This window comes from Monodelphis domestica, chromosome 4, assembly GCF_027887165.1.
Source record: "Monodelphis domestica isolate mMonDom1 chromosome 4, mMonDom1.pri, whole genome shotgun sequence".
Classification (NCBI taxonomy): Eukaryota; Metazoa; Chordata; class Mammalia; order Didelphimorphia; family Didelphidae; genus Monodelphis; species Monodelphis domestica.
In genome coordinates this window covers 420,358,934-420,380,480 of record NC_077230.1, presented here as the reverse complement: position 1 = coordinate 420,380,480, position 21,547 = coordinate 420,358,934, and the positions used below count along the sequence as shown (strand labels likewise).

General features: G+C 53.8%; 1 protein-coding gene across 1 annotated transcript; it reads left to right on the top strand.

Moving 5' to 3' along the window:
* The first annotated feature begins 3,765 nt into the window (after window positions 1–3,765).
* On the top strand, window positions 3,766–21,477 carry NPAS1 (neuronal PAS domain protein 1). The gene is made up of 12 exons (XM_056796264.1): window positions 3,766–3,945; window positions 5,400–5,566; window positions 6,049–6,284; window positions 13,427–13,509; window positions 13,813–13,902; window positions 14,624–14,798; window positions 15,718–15,839; window positions 17,074–17,255; window positions 19,514–19,620; window positions 19,982–20,129; window positions 20,289–20,383; window positions 20,743–21,477. The coding sequence occupies exons 2-12, from the start codon at window positions 5,472–5,474 to the stop codon at window positions 21,318–21,320; spliced, it is 1,911 nt and encodes a 636-aa protein (XP_056652242.1). The 5' UTR covers window positions 3,766–3,945; window positions 5,400–5,471; the 3' UTR covers window positions 21,321–21,477.
* Window positions 21,478–21,547: the final 70 nt, after the last annotated feature.

The window sequence follows — 21,547 nt, the reverse complement described above, 5'->3', positions numbered from 1 at the left end:
AAACTGTGTTATTACCAAACTGGCCTTCTATTGTTCTCTGAGATAAATATTCCCTATCCTGCCTCTGGATCTTTGCAAAAGCTGTCCCTCATGCCAGCTCTCCTTCCTCACCATATGTAGAATTCTTCCCTTCAAGGCACTATTTGGGTACAAATCCCTCCCTGAAGCTTTCCTTGAACTTCCTCTTCCTCCTCCTCCTCCTCCTCCTCCCTTCTCTCTTTCATATTACCCTGTTTTTTATTGATCTGTTTACATGTTGTTTCCACCCACCAAACTCCTACAGGGAAGATACTATTTTTCTCTTGGGATGCCCATTTCCTAGACTACAATCTCACCTATTGTCGGTGCTTAATGTTTGCTGAACTAAATTGAATTGAGAGAGAATTGACGGAGAGGGGGTCTGTAAGTGAAGAAAAGAACTCACTCAGTGTAGCTGCATTTAAAGGAGGGTCATCATTTGGATAGCTCAGTGGATTGAGAGCCTAGAGACAGGAGGTCCTGGGTTCAAATGTGACCTCAGACATTTCCCAGCCGTGTGATCATGGGCAAGTCACTTAACCCCCATTGCCTAGCCCTGACCACTCTTCTGCCTTGGTACCAATGCACAGTATTGATTCCAAGATGGAAGGTAAGGGTTTTAAAAAAAAAGAAAAATAAAGGAGGGTCATGAGTCATGGACAAGAGGCAAACTGGGTTGCTCAGTGAAAAGGGTGCCAGGTCTAGAGATGGGAAGTTCTGGGTTCAAATATGGCCTTAGACACTTCCTAGCTGTGCGACCCTGGTCAAGTCACTTAACTCCCATTGCCTAACCCTTACTGCTCTTCTGCTTTGGAACCAATACACAGTATTGATTCTGAGATGGAAGGTGAGGGGTTAAAAAATAAGTCCTAGAGGGGATGGGGGACTCAGAGATCATCTAGTCTACTCAACTCAATTTCAGTGAAACTCCAATAGTAATGGGACCCACTAAACCTTATATAAGGATCTCTGCAGATGCCCCCTTCTTAGAAAATCACATATGATGATCTGTACTCTATTTTCTTTTTATTTCTTTTGTTAAATGTTTACCAATTATGTTTTTTAAAAACTCTTCCCTTCCCTCTTAGAATCAATACTGTATAGTGGTTCCAAGGCAGAAGAGTGGTAAGGGCTAGGCAGTGGAGGTTAAGTGACTTGCCCAGGGTCACACAGCTAAGAAGTATCTGGGTCCACATTTGAACCCAGGGTCTGCCATGTTATGTGGCCTCTGATTTTAATTCTAATTAAAACCCTTATTTTACCATTTCATCACTGTAAGAAAACTGAGGCCTATAGAGGAAAGTCACTAGTCAGAACCCAGGTATGTTGATGATGATGATGATAATAATAATAATAGCTGGAATTCATAGAGCTCTTTAATCTTTGCAAAGCACTTTACAATTGATATCTCATTTGATCCTCATAAAAACTCTGGGAGGTAGATCCCATTATTATCTCCTTTCATCGGATGATGAAATTGAGGCAGAGAGGTGAAGTGACTTGTCCAGGATCACCCAGCTAATAAATGTCTGAATCAGGATTTGAATTCAGGTCTTTCTGAGCCATATTAAGATCCAGGATCTTGTCATCGAATATACAAAGGAAGGCTGTGCCCTGTTCCCCCCTCATTACTCCAGTGAATTAGACATTTAGAGGCTCCAGAGGGGAGAGATTAGGAAGCTCTAGTTCTGAAGGCTCAGAAAAGACTAATCTCATTAACCCGCTGGGATTCTGGGTAGAGAGACACGGATCCCCAGCTCACACCAGAGCTATACCACGTAAGTGGTAGGTATCTGGATTCCATTCCTTCTCTGGGTAAGTTAGGCAGCTGAGGGTCAGAACTAGTAAACAAAAGTTGGTCAAGGAGGGAGAGTTGGGGCAGGGCACTCACTCGCAGAACCTCAAAGGCAGGAAGAACCGAGATGCCCTCCAGTCCAACCTGTACCTGAACAAGAATCTTCTCAACAGAAGTCAGTAACATCTAAGTTCAAATATGGCCTCAGACACTTATTAGCTTTGTGACACTGGGTGAGTCGCTTAGCGTCTCTGGGCCTCAGTTTCCTCATTTGTAAAATGGGAATCACAATAACACCCACCCCAGGTTGCCGTGAGATTCAAATAAGATAACATATATAGGGGGCTTTGCAAACTTGTATTATAGAAAATATTACCTATTATTATCATTTCTCCTGGTCTTGCCTCCTAAGGCCAAGCAGAAGTCTCCTCCTCTACCTCTCCTTATGATGATAGCTCATCAAGTTGAGACACTTGGGAGAGAGGGGTAGCTGGGGGAGGGGCCAAGGAACAACCTGGAGGCAAGAACTGTGAGGATTGGGCTACAGAGGACATGATATTGAGGGGGGAAGAGTGAGTGAGAGAGAGACAGAGACAGAGAGAGACAGAGAGAGAGAGAGAGAGACAGAGAGAGAGACAGAGAGAGAGAGAGAGAGAGAGAGAGAGAGAGAGAGAGAGAGAGAGAGAGAGAGAGCACGAGCCAAAATTTGAGAGTCTGAGTGATTATTTAGGCATATGGCTCTGTAATCTCCTACTAAGATTTCTTTCTGGCCACTCGCTTTGAAAAGAATCTCCCAGAAAGGATTTCAGACCATGAAGGTTAGCCTCATAGACCCTAATGATCTCAGAACCAAGAATGTCAGAGCTGAGAGAGCCCTAAGACTAGAGGTCAGAGCTGGGGAGAGGAGGGGGATAATACCCTAAAACAGAAATCGTCACAGCTGGGAGGGTCTTTACAACCTACAGATTACAGAGCTGGGAGACTAGACCTTACAAAATAGAATGCCCATCTCTACTCCTGTCGTGTTACAAGTGGCAGAATTGCCATCCGTGACTGTCTCTCTCAGGGTACCAAGAGGATAGCTACCTATCCTTGCCCTTCGGTTCCAGGCGGAAGGCTTCAGCACTTGGACAGCGCCCACCTCTCCAAGCCATTCGTTTCCTTTGGAAAGGTTCGACTTTCCCTGGGACCGAAGGAGCTGGTCTGAATTTCCCAGAGGCGAGGAGAGACTGGAGTGGGGTCTCTGAGATTAGGGGGCCGAGTGTGGGACTTTGAGGTATTTTCGGGGTGGGAGTCTGGAAAGGGGCCTCACCCCCTGGTGTCTGGCCCTTACAGGGGCTAGCTGTAGACTAGCAATGAGATTCTACTGGGCTGACGAGAAGAGAGGAAGGATGCTGAGGGGCTCTGACTTTTTATGAAGGGAGAGGCTAGACTTCAGGGACGCTGGAGGGGGGTCAAAGATGCTCCGGTGCTCTGAGGGCTCAGAGAGTTGGTTTGGGGGTTTTTTAATGGGGGTTTTCAAGGAGGTTCCATGAGGGGAGAATGCTCTGGGACTTGCTCTGGGAACTCAGGGTCGTTCTTTGGGAGGCTCAAAGACATTTTATGAGGACTCAGAGGCTCTTGGAGAGAGGAGAAGCTTCAGGGAATCAGACTTGTGTGGAGGAGGCCTCTGTTTGGAGGGGGCAGACTCCGGGATATTCTGGGGGGACCCCAGGCATCTGAGAAAGTGAAGGGGGTTTAGAGACGTTCTGTGGGAGGCAAGCCTCCTTGATACTTGAATGGGAGGAACCTGAGGGGGCGTTCCTCTGCTGTGAAGCTTGACACAGTGCGGGTTTGGGGGAAGGGGGTTCTCGTCGGGGGAGGAGGTAATGGGGCTTTTAGGGCTCCTGAGGGCGGGGCTCTGGGAAACCCCGCCCAGCCCGGCAGCTGGCGATGTCCAAGGCTTTCCATGTGAGAAGCAGCCCTGGTGCCAGCTCGGGGTGTGAACACATCCCGAGCTCCGCGGGACCCGGCGGGAGCCTTAGGGCCTATGGAGCGGCCCCCAGCCTCCCTGTTTGGCCGGACCGATACAGCGCTGCATCCGGAGCCCCCCGGGACACCGAGCCAGAGGCGGGCGACTGCCATGGAGCCGGGTAATTCCAGGGGAAGGGCTGGAGGAGGGCAGCCAGTTGCACACTTGGGTCCGGGGCAGAGAGGGAAGCCAGAAGTCTGGGTCACAGGGAGAGAGGGGACCGGGACACTTCGCTGCTGCTAAGAGAGGGGACCCAGACACTTGGGTTCTAGGGAAAGGGGGGGTCTAGACAACTCAGCTCTGAGAAGTCTAAGAGAGGAGCACAGCCACCTCGGTCCTCAAGACGTTTGGAGGCTGGACGCTTGGGTCGAGGGGAAGAAGGGGAGCGGTTGAACACAGAGTCTGAGAGCCAGACGAGCTCGGCCGCCTTGGTCCTTGCAGAGGCGGAGACCGAAGAGGGAGGGGGCTGGACATCTTGCCCTGGAGGAAAAGGAGGCAAGGCGTTCCTAGATCCTGAGGAGACTCACTGCGAGGGAGCCTAAGGAAGTCCTAGGGGGAAAGGACGGGGAGGGGGGTGGAGGGATTTGGGGAGAGGGGCTGGAGTCGCTGTGCCCACGACACGTGGCTTTCTCTCGAGACAGCAGTGGGGGTGGGAATTAGAGACCCCACGAAGGAGGTCAGGTGTCTTCCCTTCGCCCCCCCCCCCCTTCAGGTTCGAGATCTCCCCAGGGCAGCAGTAGGACAAGGAGAAATGAGAGAGGGTGGAAATCCGGGCAGTAAGGGGGTGGCAGAACACTTGGCAGGGAGGGGAATACAGCTGGCTGGAGCTCCAGGGTGGAGGGTGGGAGGCTTGGGCCGTCTAGGTCCTGGGATGAGTGGCTCCCCTTCCATTTGCCAAAGCCCCAGCTCCCGCCGCCTGCTCTATCGGGGTCGTCGCTTGGTATGCAGGGCGCGGGCCGGTCCCGATCCGTATGCGCGCCGCGTGAGCCCCCATTGGTATGCGGGAGCCGGCCCGGCGCGGGCGGCTGAGGACTGGGAGGCTGGGCACGTCCGCGCGCGCTGGCGGCCCCACGCGGGCTTGCTTGCGGGGAGAGGAGCCGCCTGGGTCTCGGAGAGAGAAACTCGCCTGGTTAGGGAGGAGGAGGAGGAGGAGAAGGAGGAGGAGGAAGAAGAGGACTAGGGGATCCGGGGAAGGTGCGAGTCGGGGCTATTGGAGTCCTTGGAGCCTGGGGGCTGGAAGGGGTGGCAGGTCCAAGGAAAAGCCCAGCGCCTTCGACACCTCGACCATTCCCAGGTGGAATGGGGTTGCAGGCGCGTAGTCCTCCGGAGGGGGAGACTGAGGCCGTGAGCTGCGGAAGGCCATTTTCAAGGCTAATCACGTTCTGGCCTCTGAACCTCGAGGGCTCACAACTCAGCGGAGGCCTGAGTTCGGGAGCTCCTGAGCGCCGCCCTCCCCTCCCCCCAACACTGCCTCTTTCAGCTTGTGCTTGGAGGGGGAGGGAATAAGGCAGCGGCTAGCTGGGGACTCCTGGGTTCCTGATGGGTCCTAACTACTGCTTTCTCCTCCTACTGCAGGTGCCCAGGACCCTGAATCCCGCCCCCCGCTCTGAGTCCACCCAAGCCCCAGCCAGGCTGTGGGGCGCAGAAATGGCGGCCCCCTTCTCAGGAAGCGAGGTCAAGTGCGTCAGCGTCGAGTGGGACTTCCTGCAGGGCCTGTTGGTCAAAGCCCCGCCTGTGCCCTGGTGAGCAAGACCCGCCTCTCCCTGAGGCCCCTCCCAGCACTAGGTAGGGATTCTCCCCCAGAGTTCCGTACCCACCCCCTCAGAGGTGGGATTCTCACTCAGGATTCTGTTGTCTCCCACGGAGAATGTTCACCCCGAGTTCTGTCCCGGTCCTCTGGAGGGTCAAACTCTTAGCACTCAATGCGCCTCCATTCAGCTTTGTCCCCCGGTGTCCTGACCGCGACTCTAGACGGGAAAACTCTTACTCGGGGCTCTGGTTCGACGCCCTAAGAGTGTCCCCCCGCCCTGTTCTGGCCCCGCAGCCTAAAGGGAGGGATTCCCTCTGGGGTTCTGTCCTCTCTCATTTGGAATGCTTCCCGGGGCCTCCCCGACACCAGACGCATTCCGGGTCCCCAGTCAGGGTCTCCTCCCCGGAGAGGCCCACTTCTGGGCCCCGGAAGGAGGGCCAGGGGCCGGTGGTGATCCTTCACCCGCCCCTGCAGTCTGCAGGCCTTGCGGAAGGAGAAGTCCCGGAATGCGGCCCGCTCCCGCCGGGGCAAAGAGAACTTCGAATTTTATGAGCTGGCGAAGACGCTGCCCCTGCCCAGCGCCATCACGAGCCAGCTGGACAAGGCGTCCATCGTGCGGCTCAGCATCACCTACCTCCGCCTGCGGGATTTCGCAGCCCTCGGGGACCCACCCTGGACTCCACCCCGAGCCGACCTGTCTCCAGCACCAGGTAACCTGGAAGGGACCAGGATCTGAGCCCCTAGACTCGGAAGGAGGACCAAGTATGTGGGGGAAGAGGAAAGAGAGCACCCCGGGCTTCTTTGACCTCCCTGAGAGATGGGGAAGGAGCCCCCTGGGGTCCCTGTGCCCAAAGACAAAGGGATCCCTAGGGTCTTTGGACCCGGCCCAGAGAGGGTAGTAGAGAGTAGGAAGGACAAACAGCACCCTAGCATCCCTCTGGCCAGCCCTTCCGAGGGGGGAGGCCCTGTTGGCCCTGCCCCAGCCCCAGGAGTACAGGCCGAGCGTCTCCCAGAAGGAAAGCCCTCATCTGAGTCCAGCCATGACAGGAGGACATGGCGCAGGTCTGAAGGCCCCAGAAGCCCAGGAGAGCGCCCAGGGTCTGAGTTCTCAGCCCATCAGTATCCCCCAAGGAACCCTGGCTCCCGAGTGCCCGACTCTGCCGTGGGACAAACGGGACCCAGAAGTTTCGGCTTCTCTTTCACCCTGGGAGTGGAGTGCTGCTTGGAACTGGGCGGCCAACTGTGGCTCCATCGGGCCGGCGATGTGGGCAGAGGAATCCGCCAGGAGCACAAATCCTTCCGGCGGCCCCAGGCGCTCGAATCCCAGCCCGGCCGAGCCCCGGGTTCCCACACCACCTAGTAGAGGGGAGGGGAGGGGAGGGGATGGTGGGGGGCCGAGAAAATAGCATTGATTAGGCCCGCGATAAATCGCCATTTAAATAATGCGGCTTCCAAGGCTGTAATTACGCAAATTAACCAGCGCCTAGAGAATCCGGCATTACCGCGAGCACTGATTACAGTCATTACCCACCCGGGAATTAGCCGCCGCCGAGCGTGCGCTTGGAAATCCGGATAAACATCTGTCTATTGTCTCCAGGAGCCGGGGGAGGGGGAGCGCGGGCGAGGGAGGGGCGCCTGGGCTCTTTTTCTGGCTTCCCCCACCCACCCCTAAGCTCCGGAGGACCCAGGAGTTCTGGCTTCCTGGTGGAAGGAGTGGATGCCCAGTTTCTCAGCCTGAGCGACCTTCTAGAACCGTTATCCAGTTCAAGGCTCCCATTTCACAGAGAGAAACTGAGACCGTCAGCTGGCCTGGAACTTGCCCAAGATCACAAAGAAGGTCCAGGACAGGTCCCTGACGTTCTAAGGCCGAGCTCTCTGGTCCCCATCCTCGTCTTCTGAGGGAGAGAGTCCTCCTCCCGCTCCCCACCTACAGTGTGCACACTCCGGGATGCCAGGGGCTGGCGGGGCTCGGAGTCAGGCTACCCCAGTTAGAGTCCCCGATTTGCTCGGGCTCTTCTGCAGCTCAGTTTCCCCCTTTGTCGATAGACCTGCCTCTGACTGCTGCCGGAGACCAGGATCTTAAGGGGGAAGGGTGGGAATTTCTCCTGGGAAGGGAGGGTGAGGCTCTGGGCGAGAGAAGCTGCAGGCTCCGAGAATCCAAGACCTGAAAAATTCAGGCGGGAGCGGAAAGGGTAAAACGAGCGACCTTTCAGCTCTGGGACCACAGGGAGTCTAGCGAGAAAGCTGGCTTCAAAGAAGCCTCCTTTTACCGGCAGCCTCACTCCACCCGACCCCCAGCTCTCCAGGAGGCCAATGTGACTTAATGTGCCTGCAATTAGGCTCGTTGGTGCAACAGGCAGCAGGGAAAGGGGAGAAGGGGGAGAGATGGAGATGTTAATTCCCAGGCCCTGGGCCTCTCTCTCTCTCCTCGGGGTACCTCAGTCTCCCCACCTCTGTCACAGTCTCCTGTTTCTCATTCTCTCTTCTCTCTATCCTTTAGTCTAGCCTTTTCCCTATAGCTCACTCTCACCCCCTATTCCTCAGTTCCCTATGTCTCTGGCTCTCCTCTCCCTTTGCCTCAGTTTCTCCTTCTATCCCTTAGTGTCCCCTCTGCCAATCAGTGCCTCTCCTCTGTATTCCTCAGATCTCTCTCTCCCTTCCTCCCTCTATACTTTAGCCTCCCCTTGTCTCCACCTTTTCTGTTTTTTTTTTTGCACCTCAGATTCCTCTCTGTCTCTCAGGTGTGCCTATACCCTCCTTATCTCTCCTTGTTCTATTCCTTAATCTCCCTTTTATGCCTCAGCCTCCCCTCTCTCTGTCCCTCAGCTTCTGTTTCTATTTCCCTTCTTTCTGTGGCTCTCTTCCCTCTATCCCTCAGTCTCTTTGCTCTCTATCACTCATTCCTCCCTTTCTTCTCTGCCCCACAGCCTCTCCTATTTCACACACCTCCCCCAGCTGTTTCCCTTCCATCCTTCAGTCTCCCTTCTCTCTGAATCTCTCTCCTCTATCCCTCAGTCTCCCTTTTCTCTGTCCCTGTTTCCTTCCCTTTCCCTGACCTAAAGTAAATGTGGGAGGAGGGGGGAGGAAGGAGAGAACAGTAATAGATTGCTTTAGAGAATTAAATCCTGGTTTGAGAGTCACCTGACCTGGGTTCTGGTTTTGACCGATTCCTTGTGTGACCTTGGACAAGTCCTTTCCCTTTTGAACCTCAGTTTCATAATCCTTTGATCTAGTCAGGATGGATTTCTCAGATATCTCTTAGCTTTTTTTTTTTAGAGGAATGGGGAGGGTCCTATTTCTGAAAAAGGGTCACCATATCGGAGAGACAAGATGAAAGAAGAAATTGACAATATTCTTCCTCTCCATTGCAATCTGAACACGTTTCTCTGACTTCTGGGGCAGGTCACTGTCCTTCCTCCAACCCTGCAGTCTCTTAGGGGGAAGGAATGGGAGGGGGGAGAATGGTAGGTAGAGGGAGTGGCTAAAAATGCTTTGAGATCTTCAGAGCTGGCTGCCATCACCATACACCCCTCCCCCCAGTTGGGGGGGTGAAGGTAAATGTGCTGCCAGCTCCATGTCCTTGCAGCTGGCAGGACCCAGGCATCCCAGTGCCCCATCTCAGTTCCCCTTGCTATCTGTCCCCAAAAGCAGGAAGACTCTGGTATCTGAGTACACCCCTTCTGGGGGAAGTGGGGAAAGCTGAGCCTCCTTAAAGATGCAGCTCCCATCCCCAAGCCGGCTGTGGTGGAGACAAGCCAGAGGGAGCGAGAGGAATACCAAGTGTGCCCTGTACTGTTGTGAGGGAGCTGGGTTCCAGACACTGAGACTACTTCTGCCTTGTCCTAGCCACCCTACTCAAGCACAGAGACAGGGGGAGTGTCTGATTGTCTTCAGAGACCCTCCCTCCACTTCTTAATCTGGAGCAGAATGGGCAGGATTGGAGGGGCTAGGACAGGGAAAGAGAGGTTGAGCCCTCTGGATGCTTAGGTCCTTGGTGGAGTGGACTCCTTTGCTCAGAGGCAGTGTGGTGAAATGGAGAGAGCCCTGGCTTGGAGTCACAGGTTCTGAGTGGGAACCTGAGCTTTGCCATTTACCACCTGTATGACCTTGGGCTAACTCATCCACCTCTCCACTTTCCCCATCAATGAAGCGACTAGGTGCTCTCTGAGGCATTTTCCAGCTCTAACCTTTTAGCCCTGTTATCTCTGGAGAGGGGGCTCATTACTTGCTCCTCCTTCCATGTCCACTCACTCACACCGGGTGTTTGTTATTCAACCTATATCCAACCTGTCTGGATCCTTTCAGGGTCTGAGGACAGAGGGAAGTGAGGGTAAAATATTGAGAAGAATGAGCTTAGCTGATGGAGAGGTGGAGACAGGAGGGAGAACAAGGGAGGGCAAGGAAGGGAGGATCTGGGGGAGAAAAGTTAGGGAGAGGATGGTAAGAGCAAGGAAGCAAAGAGACTTCATAAAAAGGAATGAGTAGCAAAAAAGAAAAAAAACAAGTTCAGGAGTGGGGAGATTGAAAAGTGTGAGGGGGAAGATTCTGGGAAAATTTATCATAGCTGGAGGCATATGTGTGGCACAGAAGATAAAGTGTTGGGAGTCAAGAAGACCTGAGTTCAAAGTTGACCTAGTTTGTTACCCTGAGTAAGTCACTTAACCTCTGTTTGCCTCAGTTTCCTCATGTGTAAAACAGAGACAGCAGCTACCTCCAGGGTTGCCATGAGGATCAAATGAGATCATATTTGTAAAATGCTTTGCAAAGCATCGAGATGAATCCAAGTTATTTTTGTTATAAAATGTGGATGAGATGGGCGTGGGCAAGAATAGGGAGGAAGTGGGGTCTTCGAAATAACAATAATAATTACTAAAACGTATATACATACAGCACTTGAAGGTGCACAAATCATTTTATATAATATCTCCATTCATCCTCTTAACACCCCCTGGGAAGTAGGCTACATTATTATCTGCATTTTATAGTGGAATAAAGTGAGACTCCAAGAGCTTATGCAATTTTACAAGCAAGATTTCATAGCTAGTAAATGGGGAAGGAGGTATCTGAACCTGAGATGTACCACAATCCAAGTCCATTCCTGGAAGGGGTGGGTTGAGAATCTGGGGGAAAGGGAAGTGATAGGAATGGAAAAGATTGGGAAGTTAGTCAGGGAAGGGAGGAAAAGAGTTGTAAGGTCGAGAATGAGCAAAAGGAAGAAGAATAAAATAGAAGGGGAGAGAATAGATGTGGGGAGACAGAGGAATGGACAGTAGTTGAGGAAGGTGGAGAGAGTTGGAAAAGGGATAGATATTGGAATTCTGGAAATGGTGAAAAGAGATGGGGGAGTGCAGAGAGAAGGGGAATGGGCAGGTGTAGGTAGATGGAAGGCCAGAGGTATATCTGGGGATTGTCTAGGCAAAGAAAGAGGAGCTGGGGATTGAAAGTGAGAGTGGAACTCTGGGAGAAATCAGAATATGGCAGGTTGGAAACAGAAGTGGGGTATTTGGGGAAGAAGAGACAAGTTGGAAAGGAGTTGGGGAGAGAAGTGAGGGCAGTTCTACAGGAATGATGGGAGCAGTGAAATTGTGGAGATAAAAATGGTGGTAGGAGAGGCCTGAGGGGACCCAGCAGAGATAAGGGGAGCAGGAAGGCCTGGGAGAGCAAGGAGAGATGTCAGTGGGGGACAGAGCAAGGAATAAGTGAAGCTGAGAATCGAGTAAGGAGGGGATTTTAGGAGGACGGGATGAGGTGGGAGTGAGGGGTGGGTTGGAGATTAAAAAAAAGTGTGGGTGTGAACTGGGAGGGGAGGATACCCAATTGGGGAGTGGGGAAGAAGAGTGATTTGGGAAGACAGAAAAGGATAAATTGGGGAGGGAGAAATGAGACCTGGACACCTCCCAGGAGATGCCCTTCCCCTGCTCAGTGCCTGGGAAAAGAGCAGAGGTCTGGGACTGGGAGTGGAGAATTATTTTGGGGGAAGGGGAGGCACCTGATCCTCCTTCTCCCTCCTCCCAGCTCCCCGCCAGCAGCTTTCTAATTCCCCCATTAAACGTTTTTAATTATAGGCGGGCTCTGTCTGACCCAAGGGGTTATTTGCAGCAAGGAAAAATGAGAGAATTAAGGGAAATGACAGAGAAAATTGCGACAATTATCGGGGAAGGCATTGTTTCCCCTGTCTGTCAGGGGGAGCTGTTTGTGAGCTTGGGAGCTTGGGCCCCCCCTCCCTCCCCAGGCATTGTTTGCTGCCGGCTGCACCCAGGCTGGGAGCCCGGGGAGGGAGCTGGCCACCAGTGGGGGAATGTTAGTGCCTTGGTAGAAGGAGGATTGGGGGTGAGGGGAGAACACTCAGGTCCCATGAGAGTCAGGAAGATCTAGAGTGCAAGGGGGGGCTGGGTCCAGATCTAGGTGGGAGGTGGGAGGGACTAGGGAAAGGCTGTTGGGCCCTTTCCAAATAGTAAATTTTGGGGAACTGGGGAACAGGCTGCTTTAGTCCTCGGTTCCACGTCAGAAAAGCTATCGTGTCCTGAAAGATTGCAGCTCGCCTTTGGAAGTTCATTTCATCCCTTTCCCAGGCTGGTGAGGACGTTGCTCCTGTCCTCACCCCTCTTCCAGTTTGGGGGAAAAGAGGCTTCTGGCCTTGGACAATCACTAAGGCTTTGCTGACCCCTTGCACCTTCTCCTTCTTGGGGGAGCCAGGGAGCCGCGGGTTCACGGGAGGTTTTCTCTTGAGTGATTGTTTCTGAATCATCAGGTTCTCGGCTCTGGTCCCTGACCTTGGTCCTGAAAGCCGCAGCCCAAAGACAGGAGCGGCAGAAGGTGTGACTGCCTGGCGCCTCTATAGCGAAATTACTCATGTTCTTTGGGAGAGGAGAATGAGGCGATTTGGGGGGTGAATTGCCTAATATCTGGCTGTCTGGTTTGGGGGAGTTTTTTGAGTGTGTTCAATTGATGCCTTGCCTGACAAGTGTACAAGTGACCCAAGATCATAGGATGATGGGTCATTTGATAGGAAATGCAGGGCCCAGAGACACTGGCTTAAGACTGAGAGTAGGGGGAAGCTGGGTGGCTCAGGAGATTGAGAGCCAGGTCTAGATAGAAGTCTTGGGTTCAAATCTGTCCTCAGACCCTTCCCAGCTGTGTGACCCTGGGCAAGTCACTTAATCTCCATTGCCTAGCCTTTACTGATCTTCTGCCTTGGAACCAATACACAGTATTGATTCCAAGACAGAAGGTGAGGGTTTAAAAAATAAAGACCGAGAGCAAAAGGATGAGGCAAGACAATCCAGCCTTCCAAGTTAAAAGTTCTTTCCATTGCATCCATGCCTGGGTGTCACTGTGGTTTGGGGTGTGTGTGTGTGTGTGTGTGTGTGTGTGTGTGTGTGTGTGCCTATGTCCTAGGCTAATGGACTTCCTAACCAAACCCCAGAAAGGGGCTTTGGCCCCAGAAGACAGCATTGGCAATTCCTCTGACTGGAGGTAAAAGACAAGGGAAGCATCGTCTTCAGAAAGCACAAGAAAATGGGATTTCCAGCCAGAAGGGCCTCCCATCCCAGATTCTGCTTCAAATAGGAAGAATTTGAAGCTTGGAGGGGTTCACTGACACAGATAATAAAGAGACAGAATTTGAACTGAGGGCAGAGAATCATGGGATTCTAAACTAAAAAGAGCTTCGGGTCTCCTCTAAACCAATGTCTCATCCTAAACTGAGGAGACAAAGATCCAGGAAAGCTTTGTGATTTGCCCAAGATTAAATAAGTAGTAAGGGGTGATGGGGCACCCAGATGGTAGAGATAGGGGGACAGGCAGCCAGAAATATGAATGGATAAACTGCACCCCTGCTCTCTTTCTTCAGTCTCTGGCGCTCCTGGAAGGAGAGAGAGCTCTGCCTTCCTCACTGACCTCTTTGAACAGCATTTGGGAGGCCACATTCTTCAGGTGAGGTCCCCACCCCTGCCAGGGACCCTTGAGCTTTCCCTCTCCCCACCCCAACCTCCAAATGCAGGATGAGACAAGCCAAGTCCCTCTTCCGGTCTACTTTCACCCCTTTCTCTTCACTTTCAACCTCATTAGCAGAGCCCTCAGAGCCAGAATAGCTGTCTACCATGGTGGGAGGGGGGGGGCATTGATGGGGTAGTTCATCTACCTCCAAGACTCCTTGGAGGAGGTGGTGAGGAGCTGGTGTGCTCCAGCCCTCTGGGTCCCTAGCTCACCTCTCCAGGTCTCTCCCCAAAACCCCAGTCACTGGACGGGTTCGTGTTCGCCTTGAACCAGGAGGGCAAGTTTCTCTACATCTCAGAGACAGTTTCCATCTATCTGGGCCTCTCTCAGGTAAGCATGGGAGGTGAAGGCATCCAGAGCTTCGACCATACCCCTGAATTGCCCTATCTTCTTCCTGGGGGGAATTCAGTCCTTTCTCCTGGCCTCCCCCTTCCCCTCATATGGATCCAGGTTTTGGGGACCTCAGCCCCTTCCCTTCCAGTTAAGACTTGGGTGTTGAGAGCCCCCAGACTCTTCTCTTCAGCCACATTCCCAAGGCATCCAGGCCTTTCTGTCCTGTGTCTCCTGCCAGGCCCCCAGATATTTTATTTGACATTCTTCCTATTCCTCCCAAGGGCCTGGTGGGGGACCCCTGGCCCCTGTCTCTGACATCTTCCTTCTACATCACTTATTCAATGTTGGGGAGGGACTTCAAAGTCCATTTAGAAGACAGAAAGAGAGGGAAGTCAGACTATGTAGAAGAAGCGATTCCTTCTGCATCCATTTCTCCTTTCCTTAAAAAAATACATTCAATTCCCCAGGGAGAGAGGGGTTCTCTGGGTGGGGGGCAGGCGACACAGAGGGTGGGACCATGAAGGAGATTTGTTCTGAGGGTCTCCACAGAAGATGAAATGATATTCCCACTCTCTCCTCTCCTTGCCTGACGGGGGAAGGATTCCCCTTTATCCCATACCCATGCATTTCCCCACTGTTGTCCTGCAGCAGTTCAGAGGGCAAACAAGTGATCATCTCCAAATTCCCCTCCCTACCCCAACCCCCTTGTCACCCACAGGTGGAGCTGACTGGAAGCAGCGTATTTGACTATGTGCATCCCGGGGACCACTCGGAGGTACTGGAGCAGCTTGGGCTGAAGGCCCCACCCCCTGGGCCTGGGGCACCACTCTATGGCCCCTCTTCATCCTCTTCTTCCTCCTCAGCTTCCTCCAACTCTGAGGCCCCAGAGACGGGTAACTCACCCCAAGAGCCCTTCCCAAGGGAAGGGAGGGACGCTGACTGCATTGTCTGGGCTATGTTTCACTTTGTGATCCAGAGTACTGAATTAAGTCCAATTTTTGTAAATGGGAGTCCTCTGGCTTAAAGCTCTCATGGAGAAGGAACTAGTGAGCCCAAGATGCTCTATGATGAGGGCATCATAGGAAGGATCTAAACATGGAAGGAGCCTTAGAGATGCAATGATCCAATCCCCTCATTTTATAGAGAAGGAAACTGAGGCCAGTCAGGGGAAGAGACAGGCTCAAAGTCACACAGCTAGTAAGAAGCAGAGATCTGCCTGGAGCTGCAAATTCATCCCCCTTTTTACTCCAACCCGTCATCTTCCTTTCTCATAAAGCACCTCCCCTCAGCTTAGCTTTGGTCTAAAAGGCATTTTCCTCTCTGTAGTCTGCTCAGTAAGAGTTCTCATGTCCTTGATCCCGGGACAGCAGGTATCCATCGTCATCTTTATTTTACAAATGAGGAAACTGAGCCCAAGAGGCTTAAATGACTTGTCCACAGGCATATAGGAAGAGGCAAATCAGGATTTGAACTCAGTCCTCTGTCTCCAAACGTAGCACACTTTCCAGTGAGTGCATCATGGGCTATGCTGATTGTCTGTGCTGGTACTGCTCTGAATGACCACATAGCTCAGCCCCTAGTTCGCAGCTCCCTGGATTTGGGTTTGGGTGAGATGGCACCGGCCCAATCTTTGGGTGACTGCCCAGGAGGGTGACCTTGTTTCTGAGGAGTCTGCCGGGCGGGATTGCAGGACGTGGGAGCCCTCGCTGACCACAGTAGGAAGCGGAGGAGGTCTGCGTTTAGTCTGGGGACTGGGGAAGGAGGCTCTCACTGTCCAGTCTCTCTGACCCTCCCCTCAAACCCTTTCTCCAGAGCTGGGGCCTCCTGTGCTCACTCCTCGGAATCAGCCTGGCCTTCTTGACCGGTCCTTCTTTATTCGAATGAAATCCACACTCACCAAGAGGGGGCTGCATCTCAAGGCTTCAGGATACAAGGTGAGTGCGGAGCCCTCTAGAGCCAGCTCTGGCTCCTTCCTGCCCTAAACTGGCTCCCAGTGCTTCCTCGGGGTCCCTCGTTCCCCAGTTCTCTGCCCCCCCCCCCGCACCCAGGACATAAACATTCCACCCTTTCCGGTCCTCAGCCTGGCTGGACATCTCATAGCCCAGATGCTGTGCATCCCTCAGCTATATAATATAGACATGGAGCAGGACTTTTCTATACAAATAGACGCCCAAAGAATAATGCGCCATCTCCGTAAGATACAGAGTTCAGCTACACATCTAACCTTTACAGGGTGTCTGCTGTGGGTCAGGCACGGGGCTGAATACTTTATAATCAGCTCATCTGATCCCCAGGACCCGGGGATGTAGGGACTGATTTTATTTGTTAACCCTTCACGTCCATCTTAGAATCAATATTGGTTCCAAGGCAGAAGAGCAGGAAGGGTTAGGCGATGGAGGGGAAGTGACATGTCCAGGGTCACCCAGCTGGGAAGTGTCTGAGGCCACATTTGAACCCAGGACCTCCTTTCTCTAGGCCTGGCTCTCCATCCACTGAGCTACCCAGCTGCCTCCTGGAACTAAATCCTACAAATAATTTTATAGATGAATCTGAGGTAAAAGAAGGTTAAATAGATGGCCCAGCGTCACTTTAATGAGTGTCAGAATTCAGATTTGAACTCAAGTCTTCCTGACCCAGCACTCTACCCACTTTGCCACCTAGCCATTATCTCCTCTGTCCATCTGTGCTTCCTCACTCTACTGATGATCAGTCTACCCAGCTGTACGCTTCTGCCCAGTTCTGGTCCCTGTCCCTGGACGTGGTCCCTCCATCCAGCTATACTGTCATGAACTTGGAGTCCACAGGCCTCGTTTCAATTCCCGATTCCATTCCCTACGAGTCAAAATCACTTTGATTCTCTGGCTCCAGGTAACAGAAGGTTCAAGGGGCAGCTAAATGGCTCAATGAATAGAGTCAGGCCCAGAGATGGGAGGTCCTGGGTTCAAATCTGGCCTCGGACACTTCCCAGCTGGGTGACCCTGGACAAGTCACTTCACCCCCATCTCCTAACCCTTCCTGCTCTTCTGCCTTGGAACCGATGCACAGTATGGATTCTAAGGCAGAAGGGAAGGGGCTCAAAAACTAGACGCTGCCCTTCAGGCTAGTGCTCCGAACTTATCCTGGCCGTATCCTTCTGCCACCCAGCTGTGTGTCCCAAATATCTCACAGGTAATTCACGTGACTGGCCGGCTTCGGACCCAGCTGCTGACGACCCGCCGGGGCCAAGTGTTGGGTCTCGTCGCCCTGGGCCACACCCTGCCCCCAGCCCCACTCAGCGAACTCCCCCTGCACGGCCATACTTTGGTCTTCCGCCTCAGCCTGGCTTTGACGATCATCTCCTGTGAGAGCAGGTGGGAGGACTCGGGAGTGAAGGGATGGGTGCGGTGTGGAGTTGAGAAACGGTGAGAAGGGTGGAGCACAGGCTGGGCAGAGAAAAGGGAGGACGAAAGCTGGGGAGCCGGGCAGAGTGGCTGAAGAGAGGGGGCGTGGGGTTAGAGCGAGGGGAAATGGAGGAAACAGGAAGGCAGGCGGATGGTGGGAAAGGAAGAGAGAAGCGATGGAAAGCCCAGCGATGGGGACAGTAGGAAAGATGAAGGAGGAATGCAAAGGGAAGGAGGGAAGGCAAAGGCAGAGATGGGAAACAGGGAAATGAGAAATGGAAGATGAGGTGGACGTTAGTGGATAATGGACTTTACCCTTAGCAAGAGAGATGAAAGTAATCTTAATAAGAAACCTGATGTGATGATGGAGAGATGGGCTAGAGAAATGGAGGAGGGAGAGAAGTGATAAGTGAAAAGGGGGAGGTAGGGAGCTAGATAAAGAATGAATAGGTGGTGTTGGATGGAAGAGAGAGGCAGCTAGCTAGGTGGTTCAAGGGTTTGAGAGCTGGGCCCACAGATGGGAAGTTTGGATATGTTCTAGCTGTATGACCCTGGGCAAGTCAATATCCCCATTACCCAGCCATTACCACTCTTTGGAACCAATACAGTATTTTTTTTTAAGACAGAAGGCAAGGTTTTTTTTTTTAATTTTTATAGAAACTGGGAGAAAGGTTGGAATGAATCTGAAGGACAGAGATGAGGATGAGATGGATAAAGGAGATATAGCGGGGGCAGCTAGCTCAGTGGATAGAGAGCCAAGCCTGGATATGGGAGGTCCTGGGTTCAAATTTGACCTCAGACACTTCCCAGCTGGGTGACCCTGGGCAAGTCACTTGACCCCCATTGCCTAGGCCTTACCACTCTTCTGCCTTGGAGCCAATACACAGTGTAAATTCCAAGATGGAAGGTAAGGGTTTAAAAAAGAGAGAGAGAGAGAGAGAGATATCAAGGAAAGAAAAGAGATAGATGGATGGATGAAGTGGTCTGTGGAGATTCGGGGCCAGAGAGATAATTGGGAAGGGGTGGAGAATGGAGATATTGAGCATAGAAACCGAGAGGCTTTAAATAGTCCTTTAGAAAGAGATGGAAGGAGAGATAGATGAGAAATGGAGAGGTTAGAATGGTTCGGTTCTGATTGCGTCAGGTTTAAAAGGGCATTTATAAGCTAGAGCACCCAGAAGAAACCAAGCACCGTGGCGAAGGTCCTTGAGTCCATGCCATAAGGACTGATGGAAAGAACAGGAAATAGATAGCCCGGAGAAGAGATGACTCATGGGGTAAAGCATACTTGTGTCCAAGTATTTTGAAGGGCTTTATCTGGCTCCAAAGGGCAAGCCCAAGAACAAGGAGTGCAAAGAGGCAAATTTAGTCTTGATATCAGAGAGAACTTCCTACTGATGACAGCCGTCCCAAAAGAGAACAGGATGCCTCAGGAAGTATTCCTTGAATGTCTCTATGTAGCCTGGTAGCACAGTGGATAGAGCCCTGGGCTTGGAATCAAGAAGACTCGTCTTTCCAAGTTCAAATCTGGCTTCAGATCCTTCCTAGCTGTGCCTCTGGGGGAGTCACCTAAGTCTCCTGGCCTCAGTTTCCTTGTCTGTAACATAAACTGGAGAAGGATATGGTCAACCACTCCAGTATCTCTGCCAAGAAAACCCCAAATGGGGCATAAAACCCACCAACAAATGCAGACTGGACGGCCACTTGTCACATCTGTTTTTTTCAGGTGTGGATTGGAGTAGATGGCTGTCGAGATCCCTTCCAACTGTTTTTTAAACCCTCTCCTTCCATCTTAGAATCAATTGTGTGTGTTGTTTCCAAGGCAGAAGAGTGGTAAGGGCTAAGCTAGGCAATGGAGGGGGGGGGGGGGGGTCAAGTGACTTGCCCAGGGTCACCCAGCTGGGAATTGTCTGAGGTCACATTTGAACCCAGGACCCAGCTCTAGGCCCAGTGCTCCATCCACTAAACCACCCAGCTGCCCCTCCTTCCAACTTTTAGGTTAGGATTCTGCACATGGAGAGAGGATGGAAAGAAAGGGATGATGCAACAGGAAGAGATGGAGGGAGAGAAGAGAAAGATGGAGGTGGCTGACAGAAAAGGAGCTAGGGCTGTGAGGTGGCCAATGAGGTAGAAGAAAAAGGTTTAGAGATGAGAGGAAGGCAGGGGTCGGAGAGGAGGAGGGTCTCCAATGGGGTCTCATCCCCATTCACTGTCTTGGACCCTGGCAGGATCAGTGACTACATGGATGTGGGCCCCTCGGAACTGATTGGACGGAGCTGCTACCAGTTTATCCACGGGGAGGACGTGGCTGGAGTCCGCCAGAGCCACCTGGACTGTGCGTGAACCCCCTCTTCCCCTCCCCTGGCCCTTAGCTCCAGGAAGCCACTGGGTTCCTCCCAGGCCCCGGGGAAGGCCTTTCTTAGGGCCTGTTCACCCTCATTCTGCCCTCACACGGGTCCTCAGGTAGCCCCTCCTTCCCTCCCCCCAACCCTGTGAGCTTCCTCTCCCCGAGTTTGTGACTCTCTGCTGGTCTCTCTTCCTTCTCGGCTCTGTCTTCTCCACCTCTCCGGCTCTCCTCATTCCCCCGTCTGGCTCTGGCCTCCGCGGCTCCCCAACCTCCCCTTGGCATCCCCCATTTCTCTGGGTCGCTCCCCTTTCCCCTGTGTCTCCATCCCGGCTGGGCTCCGCTGCGCCAGTGCTGGACAAAGGGCAGGTGGTGACGGGCTACTACCGGTGGCTGCAGAGGGCCGGGGGCTTCGTCTGGCTCCAGTCCGTGGCCACAGTGGCCATCAGTGGCAAGAGCCCAGGAGAGCGGCACGTGGTCTGGGTCAGCTACATCCTCAGGTGAGGAAGGCCGGAGCCACTGCCTGGAGGGGGCGGGACCACAGCCTAGGAAAGGGGTCACCCCGGCTGGGCCCCCACCCTTCTGAGAACCAGGGCCCGAGTGGGCTATGAGCCCAAGAATCCCGGCCTCTGACCACCCGCCTCCCCCCCCCCCCCCAGTCAGGTGGAAAGCAGCCACGTGGTCTTGGACGCTTTCCAGCTTCCCCGCACTGGCCCCCAAGAGGATCTGTCTGATCCAGAACCTGAGATCAAAGGTACCTGGTCAGCTACAGAGGAAGGGTCCGGGGGAGACGGCCCCTCCCTGGAGACCCCAGACTGACGGTCAGGGTGGAAGTCCCAGAGGGTGTAGAACACAGTCAGGGCCGGGGGAGGGGCTTAGAACCGGGAGGGCCGGGAGGGGAGGGGCTTAGAACCGGGAGGGTCGGGAGGGGAGGGGCAGGGGCAGGGCTTAGAACCGGGCGTTTCAGGGCTGGGAGGGGCCTAGAATATAGAGCAGGTCTAAGGCGCGGAGGGCACCCGGGAGCTGGTACTGCCCAGTCTTCGAAGGTGCAAAGAGGGGCCTTATTTTACGCTTTGAAGACACATCGTCTGTAAGGCGGTAATTTTCTTCCAGAGCCCAAGGCCCAGGTGGAGGGGGAGCCGGGAGCCCCCCAGCCTGAGTCCGGGGCCCGCCACCCTCGGGGCAAACGCATCAAACTGGAGCCAGCCCGAGGCGGCGGCAGCGGCGGTGGCGGCCGGAGCAGCAGCAGCAGCAGCAGCAGCAGCAGCAGCCAGGGGGAGGCCCCGGGCGGCGGTGGCGAAGGCGGGGATGACAGTGATGAGGAAGAGCCCAGTCTCCCGGCCCCCAGGCCCGAGTTTACTTCGGTCATCCGCGCTGGGAGCCTGAAGCGAGAGGGCCTGAGGCCCTGGAGCTTTGCAGCCTCCTACCCGGCCCGAGAGCCCTTCCACCGGCCCCCTTCGCCTCCCGATTCCCCATCCCCCCCGGCTCTGGTCCACGCGGGTTACTTGGCCCCTGGCAGGGGCCTCTACACCAGCACGATCAGATACGGGCCGGCCGAGCTGGGCCTGGCACTCCCCAGCCCGGGGCTGGTCTATCAACACCTCCAGAGGCTCAGCGGCCCAGGGCCGGCCTTCCCCGACACTCTGTACCCCAGCGTGCCCTTCCTGGGCCCGGACAGGAAAGGGGACTGAGGGGGCGGCCTGGTCGGGGCTGTGCCGGGGGTCGGAGCTGCTGAGTGCAGCTTGGTGCCCTCCCTCCCCCCACCCCCAGGAGGCAGGGACCGAGAGCGCTGGAGGCCGGGCCGGCTCCCTCTCCAGGGCAGGGCCAGAATTAAACATCGTTCCTCAACTCTGTCCTGGAACTCCTTTCTGCCCCCATTTTGCCGAGCTGGGGTGCGGTACAGGGGGCTGGGGGAGGC